The following is a 21,213-nucleotide window of genomic DNA, read 5'->3' on the forward strand; positions in this document are numbered from 1 at the left end:
CATTAGTCTACATGGCCCAGAATGAAGAACACCACTAGTACGATACATCTATTTTGATGTTTTAATATCACAATATTTTGTCGCACGAATCAATCATCCCACCCCTTTACTTCATAAATCACTTCATAATGGATGACCCTAAACAATTACCATTCATTACCTTTAGGCATCAATCACGTGAGTAAGTGAAATCAAAACTAGTATTTTTCCTCATTCTCACTCAGTGCTGTTTAGCAGGAATGCTTTAAGGACTTATTTTCTTACCTCTGGATATTTACTCTTTTATGAGTTCTGGTATTATTTGTCATTTTGGCTCAGTGTGAGCCTGAGTTATATATGACAGTGGGAACAGAATGTAAGAGTGAATGCCTCTCCATCTACTGTATACAACCTCAGGCATGCTGTGACTTCTCATCAGAGGGCAGAGAGTGAAAATAATCCATAGCACAGTTGAATATTATTCTACAGTTTTAGTGAAAATGATGCACTGTACTTCTCAGTCTCTCTGTTGCGTGACTCATATTGTTTGAGATGAGTGGGAGAAGTATTTCTGTGTCCAGCAAACTCTGTTTTCCTACTGCTGGGCATCAATCAATCCAGTAATAACATGTGATCATCCTGTCAGATATAGTGGGTGGATCCATGTGGGACTGAAGTAGACTGTAAATGAAGATTTATACTTTATGTAACAAAATACTCCTACTTCACCATTTAGTGCAGAATAAACAGGGCGGCTGGTGCCACATAGTGGTTAATTAACCTCAGCACAGGCTTTTATTCATTAGTGACACCTCCCTCAGACATACATTAGGGCTGGGCGATATGTACCAAAAGTCATATCTCGATATTTCTAACTCAATAAAGTACCAAAAAGATAACTCTGGGTTTAATTTGCTGATGTAAAATGCCACACAGGCATCATTTATTAAAAAACAGCTGCACAATATGTGCCATGTTTGGCTTTTTCTCCTCTAAGGGACAGCACGTGTGAGTGAGTTCTGTAGTTTGGCTTGTTTATGGGAAGGTCTGCGTTAAGACTCACTCAGTAATCTACCGAACTGTGCTTTGTAAGCTGTTCTGAGAAGTAGCAAAAGCAGCGACTCCTAAAACAACTCATTTAATACAAAATAAGCTGTAAAATAAAAGTATATCATTATAGGAGCTATTGTAAATTTCTATATCGCCAAAATAATGAATTGATATATCTTGAATTACGATATATTGTCAAGGCCTAACTCACACACCAGGGTGGGGGTCAACTATAATTTTAATCGCGCAATTATACTTGTAATTTAAAAAAAACTGTTGCTGTAGTAATTAAATTGTAATTGACTTTAGATAATTGACTTCCTAATTGTAATTGCCATGAAAATTCTAAAAAGATTGTCAATTATAATTTAACCTTAAACTGGGGAACCATGTTACAGTTCGTTCTACACATATGTAATTAACAATTATTAAAATAAGTTTCATATTAAACTTTCCCACATTGTACTATTTAAAAAGTATAAATCAAGGGGTATACAGACACAAAATACCCACACCAAAAATATCAAAACCTTTATATTTATATTTAGTGTATTTTACAGCTGATTTAGGACCTGTTATCATAAGAGATGCTAACAGAAAGCTAACACAAGAGGAAAATTAAGTTTCATTAGGTTATTTATTTCAGACTTCAGTAATTGTGATTAATTGCTATTGAACTTTTGTACTTGAAAATGTAATTTTAATTGACTTTCTGAGGAAAAAATGTAATTGTAATTGGAAAAAAAGCTGGTCACTGTTATCCTAATAGAATTGTAATTAAACATGGGTATTTGAAAATGTAATTCTAACTGAAAAATGTAATTGACTCCAACCCTGACACGCACTCACACACACACACACACACGAGACAGACTGCAAAGGAACAACACCACGTACATTACAAAATAGACTTGTTTTTTATATCTAATGATAACAAAGCACTTTTTCGGGGCACTTTGTGATCACTGTGATGCCTCCAGGAATAGACAAACAACATCAACAAGCTGGTCGTACGGGCAAAACAGTCGTGATGACATTTGTATACAAAGAAATGAAGGACTGATGTAAGTGCAAGGACAAAATACAGCTTCAATACAGTCTAGACGACACCATCCATCATTTTGAGACACGACATTGTTGTGGAGTGCTGCTATTTTGTGGTAAATAACAAAAAGCCCCAAGCAAACCCTGCAAAAACCAGTCAAATCTTCATTGATGCAGCACATAAAAAGTAATTGAGATGTTTTATGGCTGACCCTGAATTGAAAGCACAGACACGGTGGGTGATCACCCTCATAACGTTGGCTTTATTCTATCTAACAGCAGTACAGACGTGCACAGACAGGATCAATGTAGCTACAACCCGACTGTGAGACTGAAGTCTATACTTGTCAAACACAGAGCAAAGATAAAGTCTAATAAGGACGAAGGGGATTCAGTTCACAGCCTGGACAGGGATGTAACATACATAGCCAAAAAAAAAATGCTATATCCACGCCATGGATTTCAAAAATTTGTAAAAATAAATCTACAACTTTTCAAGAACAAAAAGATAAACCTGTTTATTTATTTGGTCCCTGCAGATGGATATAGCATTCCAAATTGTCACTCCTGAATTGTAGTTTTAAACAAATTATTATTATTATTGTTTTTTTTACCACAAAGACTACAAATATTTCTACACATGACATTGAAAGGTTAAAATTCACATTTTGAATAAGAAGGGATGGCAGCTGATCACACTTCATCAGCATCCAGGTCATAGGGTAGAATGAGGAAATCCACTTCTCTGGGTTTGGCTTTAATCAGAAAGATAGTGAGAGAGTGGACTTGTTTAGTCACACACCTCCATCACACCCCCTCTCCCCGTGCGTGTTTTTCAGTGTCAACAGCAGCCAGACTTGTGCTTCTGAGCCTCGATGTAGTCCTGAATCTGGAACCTGGGCTCGTTTGGCTGCTGTGTGGCTCTGTGCTTCAGTTCCCTGAGAGGAAAACAGCAGGAAAAGATGGAGGAAGTTAAATAGAGAGGAGGTGGAAGTGTGGGACAGAGCAACATGTAGGCTGAGCAAATACTAGAAAAGGAAGAGAGGGAAGGAACACTGAACATTAAATAGCTTCTAACTTCGGATCCCACTGAATATCTTCCACAAGACGCTGCTAAGATGAGAACCCATAACAACTGTTTCTGATTAACAAACAATGACAACCGTTTGGATCCTTTAATAATGAGACATTAGCAAATGGCAAAATAGCTCTAGTCAGAGAGAGGAAAGGGACTCTCTCCATCTCCTCCTACATACTCCGTCACAGGTTGTTGAAATGCGTGTGTCTCACGCCCAATGCGTGAGACGAGAGAAAAAAAAACGAACCCGGAAGTACCGCAACGCGATCAAAATTGGGAGCTGTAATCTCAAAACAAAATGAAAATAAATATTTTGCAACACACTTGAATAACTTTTAGCAGTACAAAAACATTTTTAATATTGACCTCTTTTGTGGACTGGAGGAGGTTCTTCTTCTACTGATTATTAGAGGTTATAAACAAGAATGTGCTGTCTGGGCTAAATAAATTTAAAATAAAAAGTTTTGTGACAACAAATACGTTCAAAATAATGGATGCACACCATGGGGCCATGTGGAAGCTGTAAAAAAAGTTTCAGGTCGAACAGACACCGCGTCGGAGAGAAATTCGACAGCATCCATCCCCTAATCAGTTAATCATCCAGCTGATCATGTCCCATGCTTTCCATTGGTTAGAGTTAGTCACTGCGCTGCTTTTAAACCAAGGCAACACACCTACTTCCATACGCTTCGTCCGCAAACGCCTTGCAACCCACCCCCACCCCAGCTCATCCTCTTCTGCTTCATTAAACACTGTTTTTTGTTACCATCTAAACATCTGTGCTCCTGTTCCAGATGGTCATGCTGACCGCTCTCTCTGCTTATGCCTTCCCAAGTAAAGCTCATAGAAAAGCGAATGGGAGCTCCATTCGCTTTGGGCTTCCACGCTGCTGCTGGAAAGGGCAGGGAGGTCTCAGAACAGAGCTTTACCGCCAAATCTAAACTGCATGCTAAATAAAGCTATTTGACTAAAGTGATCCTGACTGAAATACCAATCAATCGGTGTGTACTATGAAATTGAATCCTGGCGGCTCCACTGAGAGCCAGTATTTGCAAACTGCACATTTAGAAATGCATTTGTGCTGATTGATTTTTGAGGCACGGAGTAAAGGATTTTGAATCCAAAGGGTTTGCAGTTACAAACATAAACAAGTGTCCAAAGCAATTGTTTAAATACATGTAATTTGTAGGAAAGATTTTCAAGAAAAATGAAGGAGTTGCAGTGCAAATACTGCACATTTCATCAAGATTTTTCCATTTCAAAGCTTTACTTACTTTGCATAACAAATAAAATACTTGTAATAGTTCACCTAAGTTCTTCAGAACTAAAGGTGCTTCTTGGAGGAGAGTTTCTTTTGTTACATTTTGTTTTTAAGGCGACATGTTTCAGCTTCCTATGAACAACCTGCTACACTGCATGTCTGCACAAAACTAAAGATTTTATAAGGTGACACGGTATGGTAATGTACAGTATGTTAAGGTTTCATTTATTCCGAAAACTTTTTTTCAGGAAATTGACTTTGATCTCCTGACATGTTTTGACTGTCAACTGCCTGTCTTCTCCAGAGTAGTCCGCTGATCGCTTTGATGTGTCCTTGACTTTCACATAATAATTGTAGCAAGTTCTTTTTGTCTTCTTTTTGAATAATATGTTAAGGTTTCATTCATTCTGACAACTTTTTTTTTCAGGAAATTGACTTTGATCTCCTGACATGTTTTGACTGTCAACTGCCACTCTTCTCCAGAGGCGTCCGCTGATTGCTTTGACGTGTCCTTGACTTCCATGAAATAATTCCATTATGAATAAATTAAACCATAATATATTATTCAAAAGGAAAACAAAAATAACTTGCTGGAATAAATTAAACTTTCACATATTCAAAAAGAAGACAAAATAAATTACTGGAATTGTCAGTTGTATTAATCTGCCATCAAACAAATAACAAACCTAAAAAAAAAGTACGCAATAAATGTTCAGTAGATATTAGTCTACTTACAGTCTTCCATCATATCGACTGTGTACACTGTATTTTTCTTTTATTTATCAAAACCACTACATTAAGTCACCTGTGCTATCACAAGAACAATAAACAACACCAGCAACAGCTATTGGATGTTTAATATGACACCTACCACACTTGTTTTCCCACAAGATTTTTGAAATTCAGTCACTGAAGACGGCACATAGATCACAAAACAAATGTTGCAAATACGAGAAGAGCAGCAATCATTACATCTCAACTAATACAGCAAGACAAATGAAGTATTACCGTAAGTACTCAATGCTACATCGTCTAAAACTGCTCTACCACATATCTTATCTCTCCATGAACTGAAAAGTACACACCATCATCATGATCCCGGTGTCCACTCTCAGTGTTTATACAGGGACACAATCAATAAGGCACACAATCTCCCACTGAGAACCATTTAGAGTCAGCGAGTCACAAATCATTCCCCTTAATAGAGCAACCCTGGAGTAAATACTACAAACACTTCACAGACAGGCCCCCGAGCTCCAATATTCATGCTGTGAGCTACAAAAAACAAATGTTTTAACCGTGAAAATGTATATGAATGTAATTGTAAATATTAATGTGTGTTGTTTTGATGCCTAAATTACAATGATGTCATTGGGTTGCAAAAACACTCTAGGATGGTTGGATTTGGACTTTTCCTCTTTAGCCTGATGTCATAATTAGTATGTAGTGCGTTCACATGAGATAGTATGGAAAGATTGAGTACGCTAGAAATATCAGGATGTATACTATATAGGGATATTTCCTAAGTGGGCACACTAGTCACACTCAACCGCCCCATGATGCATTGCGAGCAGATCATCCTGGGACCGGCTTCAAGCTAAAAATCAAATATCCTCTTTTCAAATGGAAGACATTCCATTAGTTTTTAATCATTTTGTAAATAGGGCTCTTGTTTTGAAGTTAACCGAAAGTTTTGTCAGTAGCACAATGGAGGGTCTCCGGAAATCTCCAAAATGTCGGCATGAAATGTGTTTTCCGCGATGGATGAAATCGATATCAACCGTGATACCTATGAATCGATTTTTAACAGCCTTACGATTAATCGTTACATCCCTATATATATGACTTAAGAAACAACTAATCCGTAAATGTGTACACCTTCATGAGAACATTATGTATGAAATATATTTTATTGGCATATTTTACACTCAAAACATTGGCTTTAACATGCCATGTGCCAACAACTTAAAATAAATAAATAAACATACAATCTGCCTGTGGCTTTTAAACCAACTTTGACTTTAGTGCAACTTAACTGAGGGTATATGTCTAGAACAACAAATAAATGCAAAAAGTTACTTTCTTTTTAGATTTTATTGAAAAAACACAAGCTGGTCAACATGCCCAGGTTTCAGAGCACTTCTTGATGCAGTTACAATGTCTCCTGTAGTGGAAAAGACTTCCCTGGTTAAATAAAGGTTAAAAACCTAACAAATTAAAAATTTTAAAAAATAGATATGGATGCATTTTGAATCGATCCGAGAACCGCGCAATGTAATATTGCGATATATCGCAGAATTGTTTTTTTTCAACACCCCTAATCTTAATCAAACTAATAGTAAATACTCATTGAGTGTGTAGTGTATAGTACGTTAGTATGCTATTTCAAACACATCCATCCTTTCCAACAGCCTGAGGACTTACTTTGCTATGGCGAGAAAAGCCAGCTCCACATTCACTCCGGTCTTGGCACTGGTTTCCATAAAGGGTATTCCATAGCCCTGAACAGGCAGAGGTATTAGAAAAACAGAATGCAAGTCTGCGTCATTTTGTATCATTGAACACCACCTTTGCCAGCTTCTCTCCATCTTCTGTCTTCACGACTCTTTCTGCAGTCATGTCAGCCTGTGAGAAAGCAGAAGAGAGAGTGACGCTCTTTTCTCTGCCAGTGCTGCCTCTAGCCACTGAGCCTGAGCTCCTTCAGACTGATTACATGTCATGGAGTCGACCTCCAGCAGGAGAGCAGTGTATGCTCCTTCTGTCTGATGCAGGGTGGACTGGGACCAAAATTCAGTCCTGGCATTTTCTGCCAGACCACTACATTATCAGCGACACCATGTAGAGGCCGTTAAATTTATTTGTAATAAAAAGGGAAAAAAACAACAAATCCACATGAAAATGTAATGTTACGCTAATGCTATTGCTAGGTTAATGCTAGCAAATGCTAATGTTCATGCTTGGCTAATGTTAATGCTAGGCTAATGCTAGCTAATGCTAATACTAGTTTAATGTTGGGTTAATGCTAGCTAATTCTAATGCTAATACTAGCTAAAACTAGCTAATGCTAATAATAATAATAAAGTTATGCTAATGCTAGTTAATGCTAGCTAATACTAATGTTAGGTTAATGCTAATGCTAGGCTAATGTTAATATTAATGCTAATGCAAATGCAGCACCTGCATCCTGACTTGAATTTTCTTCAGGAAATGCAAATATTTTTGCCCCTTTTCAAACAGTTATGACGCTTTTTTCAGATTTTAGTTCCTTTTGCCAATTAATACCCATTTCTTCCTACTTTTTTGACACTTTTATTCAATTTTTGTCCTTTCTTTCATTTTTTTTGTCCACTTTTCATCCAAATAAGCTAACTTTTGCCCAATAAATACCACTTGTTTCCGTATTTCCTTACGTTTTGCTTCTTTTTGTTCCCCATTTTTGCCCTTTTTCACTATTGATTGCCACATTTTGCTCATTAAAGCTACCCTTTGCCATTCAATACCAAACTGGTTCCTCTTTATTTGCCTTTTTTTGGCCACTCTTGACTGCTTTTGGCTTATTTTAGTCACTTTACACTCTTTTCTTTCCAAGTTTTTGGCCACTTTTGGACCATTTTTGGCCACCTGTTACCATGGCTGCCTCCACTCGCTCGCCCAAAAAAAATGTAAATAAAATGTAGTGGACCAGACCGACCCACTTCAGGACGATGTCCGGTATGCCAGATGACCAGTCCACCCCTGATCTGATGGCATCAATGATGCTCCTCTCTGAACCACCAGAGGGAGCTTACACACCCATTAGTGATGAATGTCTGCTAATCCCCAGCAGCAGCTTTGAGTAGACACAATAGCTTCATGCATCAGGAGATGGAGGAACATGAATGAAATTAATGATGTCCTCACCAGTCACGCAGATGAAATCACAGAGCGTGTTGGAAAGAATGAAATCATGTGTAATAGCAACATCTCTAACTAGACCAACTGTTTTCACAGACTAGTGTGCACTAGTGTTAACACGTGAGTGTGAATCCAGCCTATTAATCACTTGTGATTGTTCAAAGAAAAGCATTTATTCACATTCTGCACCGTGGCAGCAGCTTCCGCCTTTACAGCATTAACACGCGTCTGGAAAAGTGCGATAAGAGTGTGTTTGTTCTATGAAAAAAAAAGCATCAGTTACCCTCCAGATCTTTTTTATGTATAGCGACAAAAAGCTACGCTCACCTTGTTGCCGAGCAACATGATGACCACATCCTTCTGGGCATACTCGTGTATTTCAGTCAGCCAAGCCTTCAAAAGTGCAGAAGACAGACAGGGAGGCAGGGGAGGAATTAGTCAGTTTAAAAAAAAAATAGACTTCCTTTTCGGAGTGCATTTACACTTCTTTACCTGTTTTACCATTGATGTTTCACTGTTATCCTGACTACTTTTTAGAGGTGAAAGTAATGGATTACAAGTAGTCACATTACTGTAATCGTGTTGCTTTTTGGGTACTTGTACTAATTTGAGTATATTTCTAAATCAGTAATTTTACACTTAAGTAAAGAATAAACCCCAAAAACATTTTATTCTACTGATATTTGGGTATGAAGTAGTGCTGTTGATTGATCCTGATCCAATTCTCAACATTTCTGTCAAAATATTTCAATTTGGCATATTTAGTGGTAAAATATCAGAGTGACTGCCCTCTATGGGTTGAAACCATGCTATTGCATTTGATTTTTGCTATTGGCTGAGAACACGATCATGGACCATCTTGCGTCACAAACAAGGACTGTTAGCCCCGCCTCTTTTATAAAAACTAGCACCTGTAGGCCCTACAATCTGTGGTGAGTAGGTTGGATTTAGAGAAGAGTGAACAGAGAGGTATATTGAGTAATGAGTAGTTAGTTAACATAGCATAGATTTAAGGATGCAATAATTATTCAACACAATTTATTATGTCGACTACAAGTATTCGTCAACGCTGGATTTTGCGTCATCAATGCGTCGTTTAATCTTGTAAATTCATGATAAAATCCAGCCCACTGACTCTTTGTTTACTAATACTACTTTGTTCAAGACAACTTACACTTTAAGTTTGTGATATTCAACTTATTCATAATTCTGTCGTAATTTCAATGATGTTTTATGTTTTGAATATAACAACTACACTACAAACACATGTTTTATGTCATTCCTCTCTGTAAAACCTTCTGTCACAGTACAACAGGGACACGTTCACAGGTGGAAGGATTTAAGTAGGGGCGCTAAAAAAAACAGTCTGAAATATGTGCTTCAAAACTGAAAAATAATCGGGACTAGTCAACTAGTCAAAAAAAAAAAAAAAAAATCAATAGATTAGTTGACCACAAATAATCATTAGTTACAGCTCTACATAGATTGTTCATTGGAGATTTTATAGTACGGACTGGGCATGGCTGAACTGCTCCTGGAGCTCCGCCCATAATCAAGGTATTTTCTGAATTTTCCTCCTAGTGGCAGGTCAGGAGAAAGCAGGGGTTCAGTTAAAGCAGAACTAAGTAACTTGCGCTTAGCGCTCCCCCTAAAGGTCTCTTTCGGTTATGTCACTGTTGTAAACACTCCGCACCCCCCGCCACCTGCCCCACCCCACAGCTACATGTGCAACGATCACTGAAAAATCCTAATACAACAGTGACACTAAGGGTGCTTTCACACATATAGTCCCATGTGACCATGTGAACAGTATAAGGAAGAGAGACAAGTAAAATAAATGAATAATGTGGGAGTAATACGGAAGGGAGTGTGGAAATGTGTGTGTTTGTTTGTGTGCTGACAAAGCAGCACTGAAGATTAATGGCTAGATCGATAAATAGATGGATATTTGTGTGTGTGCTGCCTGATGAAGCGCTGGGTTGCGAGTGTGTCTGCGTGCCTGTTGCCGCGACGACAGTGTGTGTGACAGATCAGCAGCAACACAGCAATGTTACTGCATAGAGTTGCTCCGTTCCTCAGACAAACGTCTTCTCTGCCTTTTTTTTGCTGGTTCCACCATGATATAAGTTTGAGAAAAATGAATTTGTAGACAACTGTGAGCAGCCACAGGGCTGGTTATAATCTAGCATTAGTTTAAAGCAGTACGTGTTGCCATCGGGTCGGAGGCAGGAAAGTTGCAAGTGCTGTTTTCTGGTCAGAGACAGCAGGGGGGATGAAAGACCCCCCCAATCACCCCATAAACACTTGTATTACCCTCACAGGGACTACGAGAAGGATTTATTAAGGTGAAAAAGTTACTTAGATCTGCATTAAGTACGTTTTAAAAGAAGTAAATTAATTTGTTACATTTCTACATCCAACCGTTACTGAGTAAATTATTACATTTTGTTTTAAAATGATCAACATTGTGACATTGTGAAACTATAAAAAATTAAATGACCAGACAACAATCAAATGCATCACATCATAGCCGACCAATCAGATTAAACGTAATGTACCACATCAAAACAGCATTGAACACTGGTTATTTTCTCAGTTTCTCAGAGTTCATAAATGTACTGAAATTTCATTTTTATTTTAAAATTATATTTATTATTATATGTTATATTATATGTTATGTTATTTTAATTAAAAAAAAAAGAATTGTACATTTTGACCAACCTTTTATTTTATACTGGAAAATAAATTATATTCCAATTGTGCAATATTTGGTCTCTTCCTTTTTAAGTTTACACATGAAATGTTTACTGTATGCAAGAGAAATGTGGAGAGATTTTTACTTTTACCTTTTACTTTGAGTACTATTTCAATCAAGTAACAGTACGTCTACTTGAGGAGGATAAATCAGCACTCTTTACACCTCTGAGTACTTTTAAAGACTGCAGCTAACGAACGTAGGCTGGAGCAAAATGATAACACAGAAACAAGTGACAGTTTAAGAAGTTACAAAAAAAACAGGAAGTCAAAGAGAGTGAGAGAAAGGTCATGTGAGAAAGTATTACCCTGATATTGTCAAATGATGGCTTGCTCGTGATGTCATAAAGCAGAAGCAGTGCTGCAGAGGGAGACAGAAGGACAGTTCAGGGACCGTCAGAATTCTCAGGAACAGAGACTTGAGCACAAACTGAGGAAGAAGGGAAATGTTACCTTGGGCATCCCTGTAGTAGGCGTGAGTTACACTGCGAAATCTCTCTTGGCCAGCTGTGTCCCAGATCTGTGTAAAACAAACCACCAACACACATTTTAAAACAACCCTCACACACACACACAAGTATAAAACAACATTTGCAGCAGGAACAACAAATAGTAAAGTTTTACTAAAATTTTATCTACGGTAGAAATTATTTTAAGCCCAAAATCTAACTGTTTACATTACATTCCTAAAAAAAATGATAATACAGGCATTCTCAACCTTAGGGTCAGGATCCCATTTGGGGTCACGAGACACTGGGAGGGGGTCGCCAGATGCCTTCCAGAAACTAAGAATATTTTCGGAACAATTTGAGCCAATTTTTTTTTTTTGCTACATTACTCCCATTTCTGCTAACATGGAAAGAGCCAGATTGAAGTGTAGCCCTCCCTCTAACTCGAGTTCTCCACATTGGTGTTTGTGAACACCAGGAGAATCCATCTTGCTGACAAGGTTACATTTCTGCCACTTCTCCATCAAATTTCAATGCCTTTTCTCCATCTTTTTTCCACACATTTCCGGCACTTATATATTGTCACTTTTAACCTCTTTTCACCATATTTCATGCTTATTTTTTGCCAATTTAACCACATTCACGATATGTCATGCCCATTACTTGCCAGTTTAAACTAATTGTTCCAATATTGACACTTTGAACCCCTTTTACCACTTTTTCTGTCCGTTTTTGGACACTATAGTTAGCTTTTGGTTTTTAAAACCCAATTCACCACTTTTTTCATCATTCTTTGTCACTTGTAACCAATTTTATTTCTGATTAAAACAAGGATTTACATCTTTAAGATGACTATATACTATGGAGCAAATAATGATAAATTTCCTGGATAACAGTGAATATTATGCAGATAAATAAATGTTTATCACAGATTCATAGAACAATGGACCATCATTTTGCTGACTTTATGGATGGGCCCCAAAAAACTCTCCCCTTTATTCTTCCTTATAGATGACCCTGTCTTTACATGACTGTTCTTCAATGTTCATCATGTCTGCGTTCAACCACCTCTAGGTGCAGTGGGGGTCCTCGGTCTCTGGAACCTTTATCTTTTGGGGTCGTCGACTAAAAAGGTTGAGAACCACTGATCTAATATATGACTTACATTTTACTTCACATTATGGTCAACTTGGAGATGCATTTGACTTTTGTATGTTTTAGCGTTTAGAAAATGTACAGTAGTAGATGAAAAGTAAATATTCAAGAATGGCATTGCATCTACACCAGTCCTCCATAACATTATGACCACAGACCTGAGGTAATTGACACCTGTTAAAGCGCTTACTGGACAATGTGCTAATAGAGTATTTCTAAACCTTTGTGGGCCACTACACTCTTCATACAGTGAACAAACACTATGACACATTTTACACCACAGCGTGTAAATATCTATACATTTTGTCTATAATTTCTTAGTGGTGATCATTTCTTCTCTGTGGAGTCATTGTAATGAAAATAATCTCATCCAGGAATTATTTAGGTATTTCTGAGTCTGATTTTCTTTCAGGCAGAAAATCATTTCATCAGGTCACAAGAACGAAGAAAGGTAAAAAAACAAAAAAACAAATATGAAGACTGAAATAAAACACCAATCTAATCCGTAAAAATAAAAATAACTTGGTTATGTAAGAGGTTCAAAGTGATGTCATCATCTAGTCATTTTAAAGAGCTTTAAAGCTTTGAATCATTCACCATAATCTAGGTTTGCACCATTTATGAGAGGTTAATTTTTCCCTTCTGATGATATGTTGTAACAACTATAAGAATGATTGATATTAGCTTCTCGTCGCTATCCAATATGCTGATATTGCCCAACACTAAATTTTCAGTTTATGATATTTACCCACACAGATATAAACATAGAACTCCTCCTAACAAACCTAATTTTAGCTCTAATCAAATATGTCTCCATGGAAGAAACAGGTTATGGCTACTTTTATTGTGTTGCCTCAATGGATTTATTTTACTAACAAACATCATCTGTGCAAAACAGGAAACAACTACAGATGGCGTACATCTCTAGTTGTAACCAGGGTTGGGGTTAATTATAATTGTAATTGCGTAATTGATAAGTAATTATACTTGTAATTTAATTATAACTGTAATTTAAAGGATTTGTTGCTGTCGTAAACATAAATAAATTGTAACTGAGTTTAAATAATTGACTTTGTACCTGGAATTGCCATGAAATTATATAAAATGTGTCAATTATAATTTAACACAAAACTGGGGCACCATGATACAGTTCTATGTACAGCTCTTCTACACATATGCATTTAATAATTATTTATTAAAATATGTTTCATATCAAGCTTTCCCACATTTTACCATTTTGAAAATACAGTATATAAATCTAGGGGTATACTGACACAAGAAAGGCTCGGATGCCCACACCAAAAATATGAAAACCTATATTTTCATTGATTAGGAAACCTAACAAGGTAACCAATAGAATAAGAAAGAAATTAGATTATACATTTGTTTTAAGTGTAATTTACAGCTGATTTAGGACCCATTATCATAAGAGATGCTAACAGAAAGCTAACACAAGAGGAAGGTTAACTTTTATTAGATTATATATTTCAGGCTCAGTAATTGTGATTAATTGGAATTAAACTTTAGTAATTGGGAATGTAATTGTGATTGACTGACTGAGGGTAAAAAAAAAAAAAAAACATTTAACTGTAATTTAATTGTACTGGTAAAAAATGCTGGTCACTGTAATCATAAATGAATTGTAATTGAACATGGGTAATGAAAAGTGTAACTGAAAAAATGTAATTTCTCCTATTTTTCATATGTTGATGTATATTTTATATTTGTTTTGATTTCTCACCAACCCCCTACATTTTCATGTGTGCAGTTTATTCAGTCCATATTATGTCCGAGTTATTAAAGCTGGAGTTTCTGAGAAACGTCTTGATGTCCCGCCCTAAAGTAGGAGCCACGCCTCTACTTTTCTGCATGCGCATCGCGGAACATAAAAGGTCGCATTGGGTCACGTTGATATAGGTGTATGGGTCAGGTAAGAGCCAAAATCATAATTACCTGTTTGCTGTTGTGTCACTTTGATTGACAGTCTCAAAAACAGGAAGTAGAAGCCTATTGGCTGGGCACACTCTGCGATCGTTTCCATTTGTATAGGGGGTCTATAGGACGAAGGATGGACTTATATACATTAATGTATATGAATGACCACCAGCAGTAGAACATAGTAAAAGACTAGTTAGGTATTTTTTCGCATTTCAAAAGAATCATACATGAACATAGATTTCTCAGAAACTCTGGATATCAGCTTTAATGTTGTGGGTGTATTTCCGGTTTCAGTTAGCGTAGCATGCACGCCGCAGACGTGAATAAAACTGATAAAAGAGAACAATGCGATGTCCGAGCTAGAGTGAGACACTTTTTCACCAGTTAAGCACACCCTTTACAGTGGGAGTCATAGGATTAATGGTAGTTCGTCCAATAAAAACATACAGTAGCCATGAATATTATCTTTTTAAATAACTGCGATGCAGTCATGCTACTCTGTCTCTACGCTGGTGCAGAATGTTTGTTCACAAATCAGGAACAGGACGTGATCACATGGTCATATTATAAAATAACGGAAGCTTAGGTTTCGCTGGAAGAATCCAGTTTCGTCACCTCCCACTTAGTGTTGAATGAGCATCTGATGAAAGGTCTGCTGGTAAATCACCCTGTGGACTCACCAACACACACACTCTCCATCAGTGTTTGCTTACGTTTACTCATCTATAGATACGTTTGGTAAAGAAAGCTGTCAGTCATTAGGCATAGTGACCGAGTATAAACACAGACGAGCTCAAACTATACAAGATGAAATGTCTGGACTCACCTGGAGTTTGACTTTCAGATTGTCGACCTCCACCACCTTGTTCTGCGGAAACAAGAAGAATCAGACGCGCACAGAAAGCATATGCTTGAAGTGATTGCTGTGAAAACGGCTCAGACATAAATGACGCACATGACTGCTCTGAGAGCCAGCGTGTGGCAAAGGAAACAAGGTTCGGAAAGCTGGCAGAGAAAGTAATTTACAACGCCCACTCAAAAACAAGGTCCTAGGATCAGACCTAATTACACAACGGAAAGAAAGAAAGACAACTGGCAGTGCAACAAATGAGTCATCATGGTAGTTTTCTGCAGCCTTGAAAGGTGTCCTTTTAGTAGTCGCGACAGCTACAACAAAAAATAACATTTAAAATAACTCAAGCAAAAAAGCTCAAAGCAAGTAGATTACGCCACTGATATATGTGCTCAGAGGTGAAAAACCCTTTGTTTAAAGAAAAGGTGAAAGTAAAAGATGGAAATTATGTGCAGAATTTAGCATCAATGGTAAGAACTCTTCTTAAACAGCAGATCCATTCAACTGTGGTCTTTGAGGGCCTGTGTCCTGCATGTTTTAGACATGACTGCTGTTTATTAGGCTGGGCAACAGACTCTAAACGCCACTCACTTTGTTCTTCTTCTTGTTCTTGTGTACACTAGTTAAGATCATTACTCCTCTGTTATTAGTGAATGGATCGGGCTGATATTTGGTAGGTATAATCTATGACGATCGGAGCCCGATTTTTAATTTGGGGCCCCAAAAAAAGAAAAAAAAAACAAAAGTGAATTTCTCATCTATTTGCAGAAGTCAAATATTACGATGGTTGGTGGTACCAAATCACTGGCACATACCAATATATAAATGGGGCCCATTACCCATACGTGTTTTTCAAAAGACTACTCCTTCTTTAGTTCTCCTTAGATCGGAATGCAGTTTGGTATCTTATTTAATTTGGGAAGACTGTGTGTATTAATTTGAGAGCAATTGCAGGATTTTGGAAAAATAAAGAATTCTTTAAAAAAAATGTGATTAAAAATGACTGCCATATAAGCATGGGAAAACTCTGATCCCTGTAAATATCAGAAATGTCTATTTAAAGGAGATATGATAATGATATCTACAACTGAAATAGTTGATAATTCACACAATGATTCATGTTTTCTTTGTAATGTTCACTTTCTCCTGAGGGCTGAATTGGATGCTTGAAAGGGCCGGATTTGGTCCCTGGGCTTAAATTTGACACGTGCACTAAAACGTCACAAACCTCCATTCTCAGCCAATAGTAGGGCTAGGCGGTATACCCGGTTCATACTGAATACCGGTATATATATTTTCGTCATGATATGAATTTTTAATATAGCCGTACCGATGTATTTGATTATGCAACTTTCGGAATGCTACGCTACACCACATTTTAGAGCGGACCCTTTTCAACATTGCACTTCTAAATAGGAAGGTAAACAGTAGCGCTCTGGTGTTAGTTACGGTGTAAATCACACATGTAAATGGATAAGAAAGACACAATTGAAAGCTCTGACGCTGCATGTGAGCATGTGCCTGCACGCGCATGCCTCTGCGACAAGAGAACAACACTCACGGACACGGAGGCACGGTTAGCTTAGCATGTCGGCAGTAATACACAAAAAAAGAGAGCAAAGGATCGCAATTTGTAATTCCTATAACACGGAAATAAATCCAGGTGGAGCTTTAAAGGTGCAGTCCGCAACTCTCAGATCCCTCCCTCCCCCTCCCTCCCCGCTGCTTTCTTGCCCTGCCTCCAAACTTTCCAAAGTCCCTCCCTCAGAGGAGCTAACAAGCTAACGTTAGTCCGACAACAATGTCACAGTAATATAACATGTTCTGTTAAAAGCATATTACTGCAGCGCTTCTCTCTCTCTATGTGCACACACCAGATTCTAGCTGCAGCAACAACACAGTGTCACTTACAGCAGCCCACACGGAGGCTGCTGTGCGCACATGAACAACACATGCACTACAGAGTTCTAGTGTAATAATTACAAATCAAAGGAAAAAAAGAGGTTTTGAGGTTAAGTAGAGCTATTTAGTTTTTTTTTTTTTTTTTAATTCAGCCTGGTTTGCGCTGTTATTCTGGCTACCTGTGGGTCCTGATGTCAAACTGAGAATTCATCCCTCTAAATGATATTCCAGTCTAAATTAAATTGCTGTAGCTTGAAGCTGAAACTACCACAGGATATTATGAGAGTGCAGATAGCATCTGTAATAAGACACTGTGTAGGAATGGTTTCACTCTCTCTACGTGTCTTGTGGATATCGAAAACAGTCTTTCTTAAACAAGGATGAAATTAATTATAGAAATCCAAACTGGCTGGTAAACATGGAAACAAGTAAAGTCATCATTATTCAAAGTAGGATTGCAAAGCAAAAATAAATCACTCAAGAGATAAATTACAAAAACAAGCTGTGACAAAGGAAGAAGCAAATGCACTTTTGTTTTTGACTTCAAGCCTGTGACGGGTTGTTCATCCGTTTCCTGCAAACACACACACACACACACACACCAATGCGCACACACAAGAGAGAAGCGACATAGCAACAAAAGAAAAGCTATGACGTGTGCACAGCTCCAGCTGCCACCTGCTGAATCCTGGACTCTAGCAGAATGGTCAGGTTCAACCCTTGCATTAGTTGCCATGGGTTTCCATTTTCCTCTCCAATTATGACGCGAGAGGAGCCTGCATGCTGAGTAACTGCTACAAGGAAGCACGCCGAAAATAGATCGGCCATGTTACAAAGCTGCCTGACTGCCTTCTCTTTGACTGAGAACAACCTCACCATATTGACTCAACTGTTTATCACAGCTTACACTGCATGTTCCCCCACTTCTCATCAACTTTTCTTATGAATGAACACAGCAGCACAACACCCCTCATTCTTTTCCCTGTCAGTGCAACTCAATGTCACTTTTTTTTCCCCATTGTAACGCATCATCATGAATGACTTCTGCCTGCAGCACTTGTTGCTTTTGCTTGAGTGGGAGCAAAGGTCAAGCTGGAGAAAAGACAAGCATCCACACCAGTGTCTGATACCCATTAACGTGGCCCCGTGACTACACGTTCCTTTCAAAAGAAGACAATGCATCACTTTGGCTAATGCAACACAATTTCCCCTCTGCACACCATTGGCCTTGGTGCTTGACATGCCATTAGTGTGAGTGTTTTTGCTTTGACTGGTGGAAAACAGGACAGGGGGAGGAGGGAAATGAAGTCCTTAGTGCAGGGGTGTCAAAATCGTTTTAGTTCAGGGGCCAAATACGGACCAGTTTGAGCGTAAGTGGGCCAGGTTTTTTTTTTTTTTTTTTTTTTGGAAAAAGCAAATTCTACATTAATGTGCCCTTGTTTGCACTTCCATGTTTAAATAATATATACTGTAGGTGAGTATATCACCTCAATTTCCATGATTTTGGGAATTTTTGACTGCATAATTTGAGGAAAATTTTGGAAAAATTGAGAGTTCTTTCAATAATTTGAGATTAAAAAATGACTGCCGTCATGTGATATAAGAACTGCAAAGCTGAGCTCTGCAAATATAGTGGATTTTAATTATTTATTTTGTATTTTAAGGGGCTGCGATATCTACAACTGAATTAGTTGGTCATTTCCTAAATGTTCCATGTTTTTCCATCATTCCCACTTTCTCGAGGGAGCCGAATTTGATGCTGAAAACAGTGTCTCCGTAGCTGATGCTGCACAACATCACTTAAATCATCCAGAACAAAAGGACATATTTGGTATAGATTCTTTTCTGTTAAAGGAATTCAGTCCAATACTAAATACTCCAACAACAAAAATAATCAATCTTTCCATTTCCCAGGGAGCATAACCAAATGTTTGGAAGTCTGCAGCTGTCATTCCACTTTTTAAAAATAGTGATTCCAACACAATTAATAATTATCAACCTATCAGTATGCAGAGAAACTCATTGCGCAGAAACTAATCTCACATCTAACCAATACTCAACCAATCATTCCACAGAAAGTGCTAACTCTTTCTTTATTGAAAACATCAGAAAGCTTTTGGATAAAGGAAGCGTGGTTGGTGCTGTGTTTCTTGACTTGAAGAAAGCCTTCAATACAGTAAACCACCAAGTATTGATGACTAAGTTTTCGTAAGCATGGGGTTCTCAACTAGTCTCACAATGGAACCCACATTTTGCTGTTGAAAACACACATATATAATCTTTTTTTAAAACATAAATGTATATATTTCCCTGTACAACATGCATTTCGCAGTCCAACATGAAAGACATTAAGTATTCATTTATTTTTGACCAATCGCGATCCAGCTAGTATAGGTCCGGGACCCACTTTTGGATCCCGACCCACCAGTTGAGAATCCCTGCTCTAAAGGGCCGGAATTGGCCGCCGGGTTCTTGAGTTTAACACATTTGGCCTCGAAGATGAAGATAAACAGTGGACATCTGCTTCTGAAACGAGCTACAGCCAGTGTGTGTGTGTGTGTGTGTGTGTGTGTGTGTGTGTGTGTGTGCGTGTGTGTGTGTGTGTGTGTGAGGGTGTGTGAGGGTGTGTGTGTGTGCAGGATCTCGTCTGTCAGCAGGGTGACTCCTCCAGGACACAGCTGAGATACGTAGGCAGGCGTCCGTGATGGGGACAGCGTTTGTACATTTGGTGCCATCATCATCATCATCATCATCATCTTCATCATCATCATCATCATCATCATCATCATCATCATCTTCATCATCATCATCATCATCTTCATCATCATCATCATCATCATCATCATCATCGCAGACTGATATAGTGTTCAGCGTGGAATTCATGCAATAATTGCTTTGGTGTCACTCCTAATGAATGCATCTCCTGTTTTAGTAAAGAGTGGGCTGCCTTTAAATGAGAACAACTCCACTTCATGAGACACACAAACAAAAACAAACACAAAAAGCTGTGATCATGACTTTTGAACACAGCTTCTCTCTCACCCTAAAGTCTATTCCCACGGTGGCAATAAAGTTGCCTCCCAGAAACGCCCCGTCCTTAAAGCGCACCAGGACGCAGGTCTTCCCCACGGCTGAATCTCCCAGCAGCATCACCTGCAGCGGGCGACAAATTACAGTTGTTATCACTATATATGAAAAACCAAAGCACTTTATTACTATCTATGAGTATTACTATGACAATTTTACTGCAGGCTGGGCAGGAAATGAAAGGGAAATGAGAAGCTGCACCAACAGGGATCCTCATATTTATCTCTCACACACACAGAGACACACCATACTGTGCAACATTTGGAGATGTTTGAAGTAAGGCTGGGCAATATATCGACTTTCCTATTTTGGTGATATGAAAATGACAATATTGCCTATAGGTCTCTATTATTTTTTTTTTTTAAATGTAAAGTTTATTTCATATTAAAATACTGGTTTTAGGAGCCACTGCTTCCCAGAACAGCATAAAAAACACAGTTAAGTGGATTACTGAGTTAGTCTTAACCCAGACCTTCTCCTAAACAAGCCACACTACAGAACTCACTCACACGTGCTGTCCTTTAGAGGAGAAAAAGCCAAACATAGAACATATTCTGCAGCTGTATGTTAATAAATGTGCCTGTGTGGCATTTTGCATCAGCAAAATCACCATTGTGAGAAAAATATATCATGATATGAGTTTTCACGATATCGCCCAGCCCTAGTTTGAATCCATCTCAGCGATTTGACTCAATATGAGCAGCTGTTAAAGCACAAACACTGTGGATGATCAAACTGTAAATCAACTATTCTTGTTTTTATGGTGTTT

General features: G+C 38.0%; 1 protein-coding gene across 1 annotated transcript in view; it reads right to left on the bottom strand.

Moving 5' to 3' along the window:
* Positions 1-1,923: 1,923 nt before the first annotated feature.
* LOC114468781 (ras-related protein Rab-37) overlaps positions 1,924-21,213 on the bottom strand; it is a 20,102-nt gene continuing 812 nt past the window's right edge. Inside the window, exons 2-9 of the mRNA XM_028455858.1 lie at positions 20,400-20,510; positions 15,429-15,470; positions 11,514-11,580; positions 11,369-11,421; positions 8,634-8,699; positions 6,981-7,037; positions 6,837-6,913; positions 1,924-3,011 (exon numbers count right to left, since the gene is read on the bottom strand). Coding sequence (XP_028311659.1) covers positions 2,915-3,011; positions 6,837-6,913; positions 6,981-7,037; positions 8,634-8,699; positions 11,369-11,421; positions 11,514-11,580; positions 15,429-15,470; positions 20,400-20,510 — 570 coding nt within the window. The 3' untranslated portion in view covers positions 1,924-2,914. The remainder of the gene's footprint in view (positions 3,012-6,836; positions 6,914-6,980; positions 7,038-8,633; positions 8,700-11,368; positions 11,422-11,513; positions 11,581-15,428; positions 15,471-20,399; positions 20,511-21,213) is intronic.

This window comes from Gouania willdenowi, chromosome 8, assembly GCF_900634775.1.
Source record: "Gouania willdenowi chromosome 8, fGouWil2.1, whole genome shotgun sequence".
Taxonomy (NCBI): Eukaryota; Metazoa; Chordata; class Actinopteri; order Blenniiformes; family Gobiesocidae; genus Gouania; species Gouania willdenowi.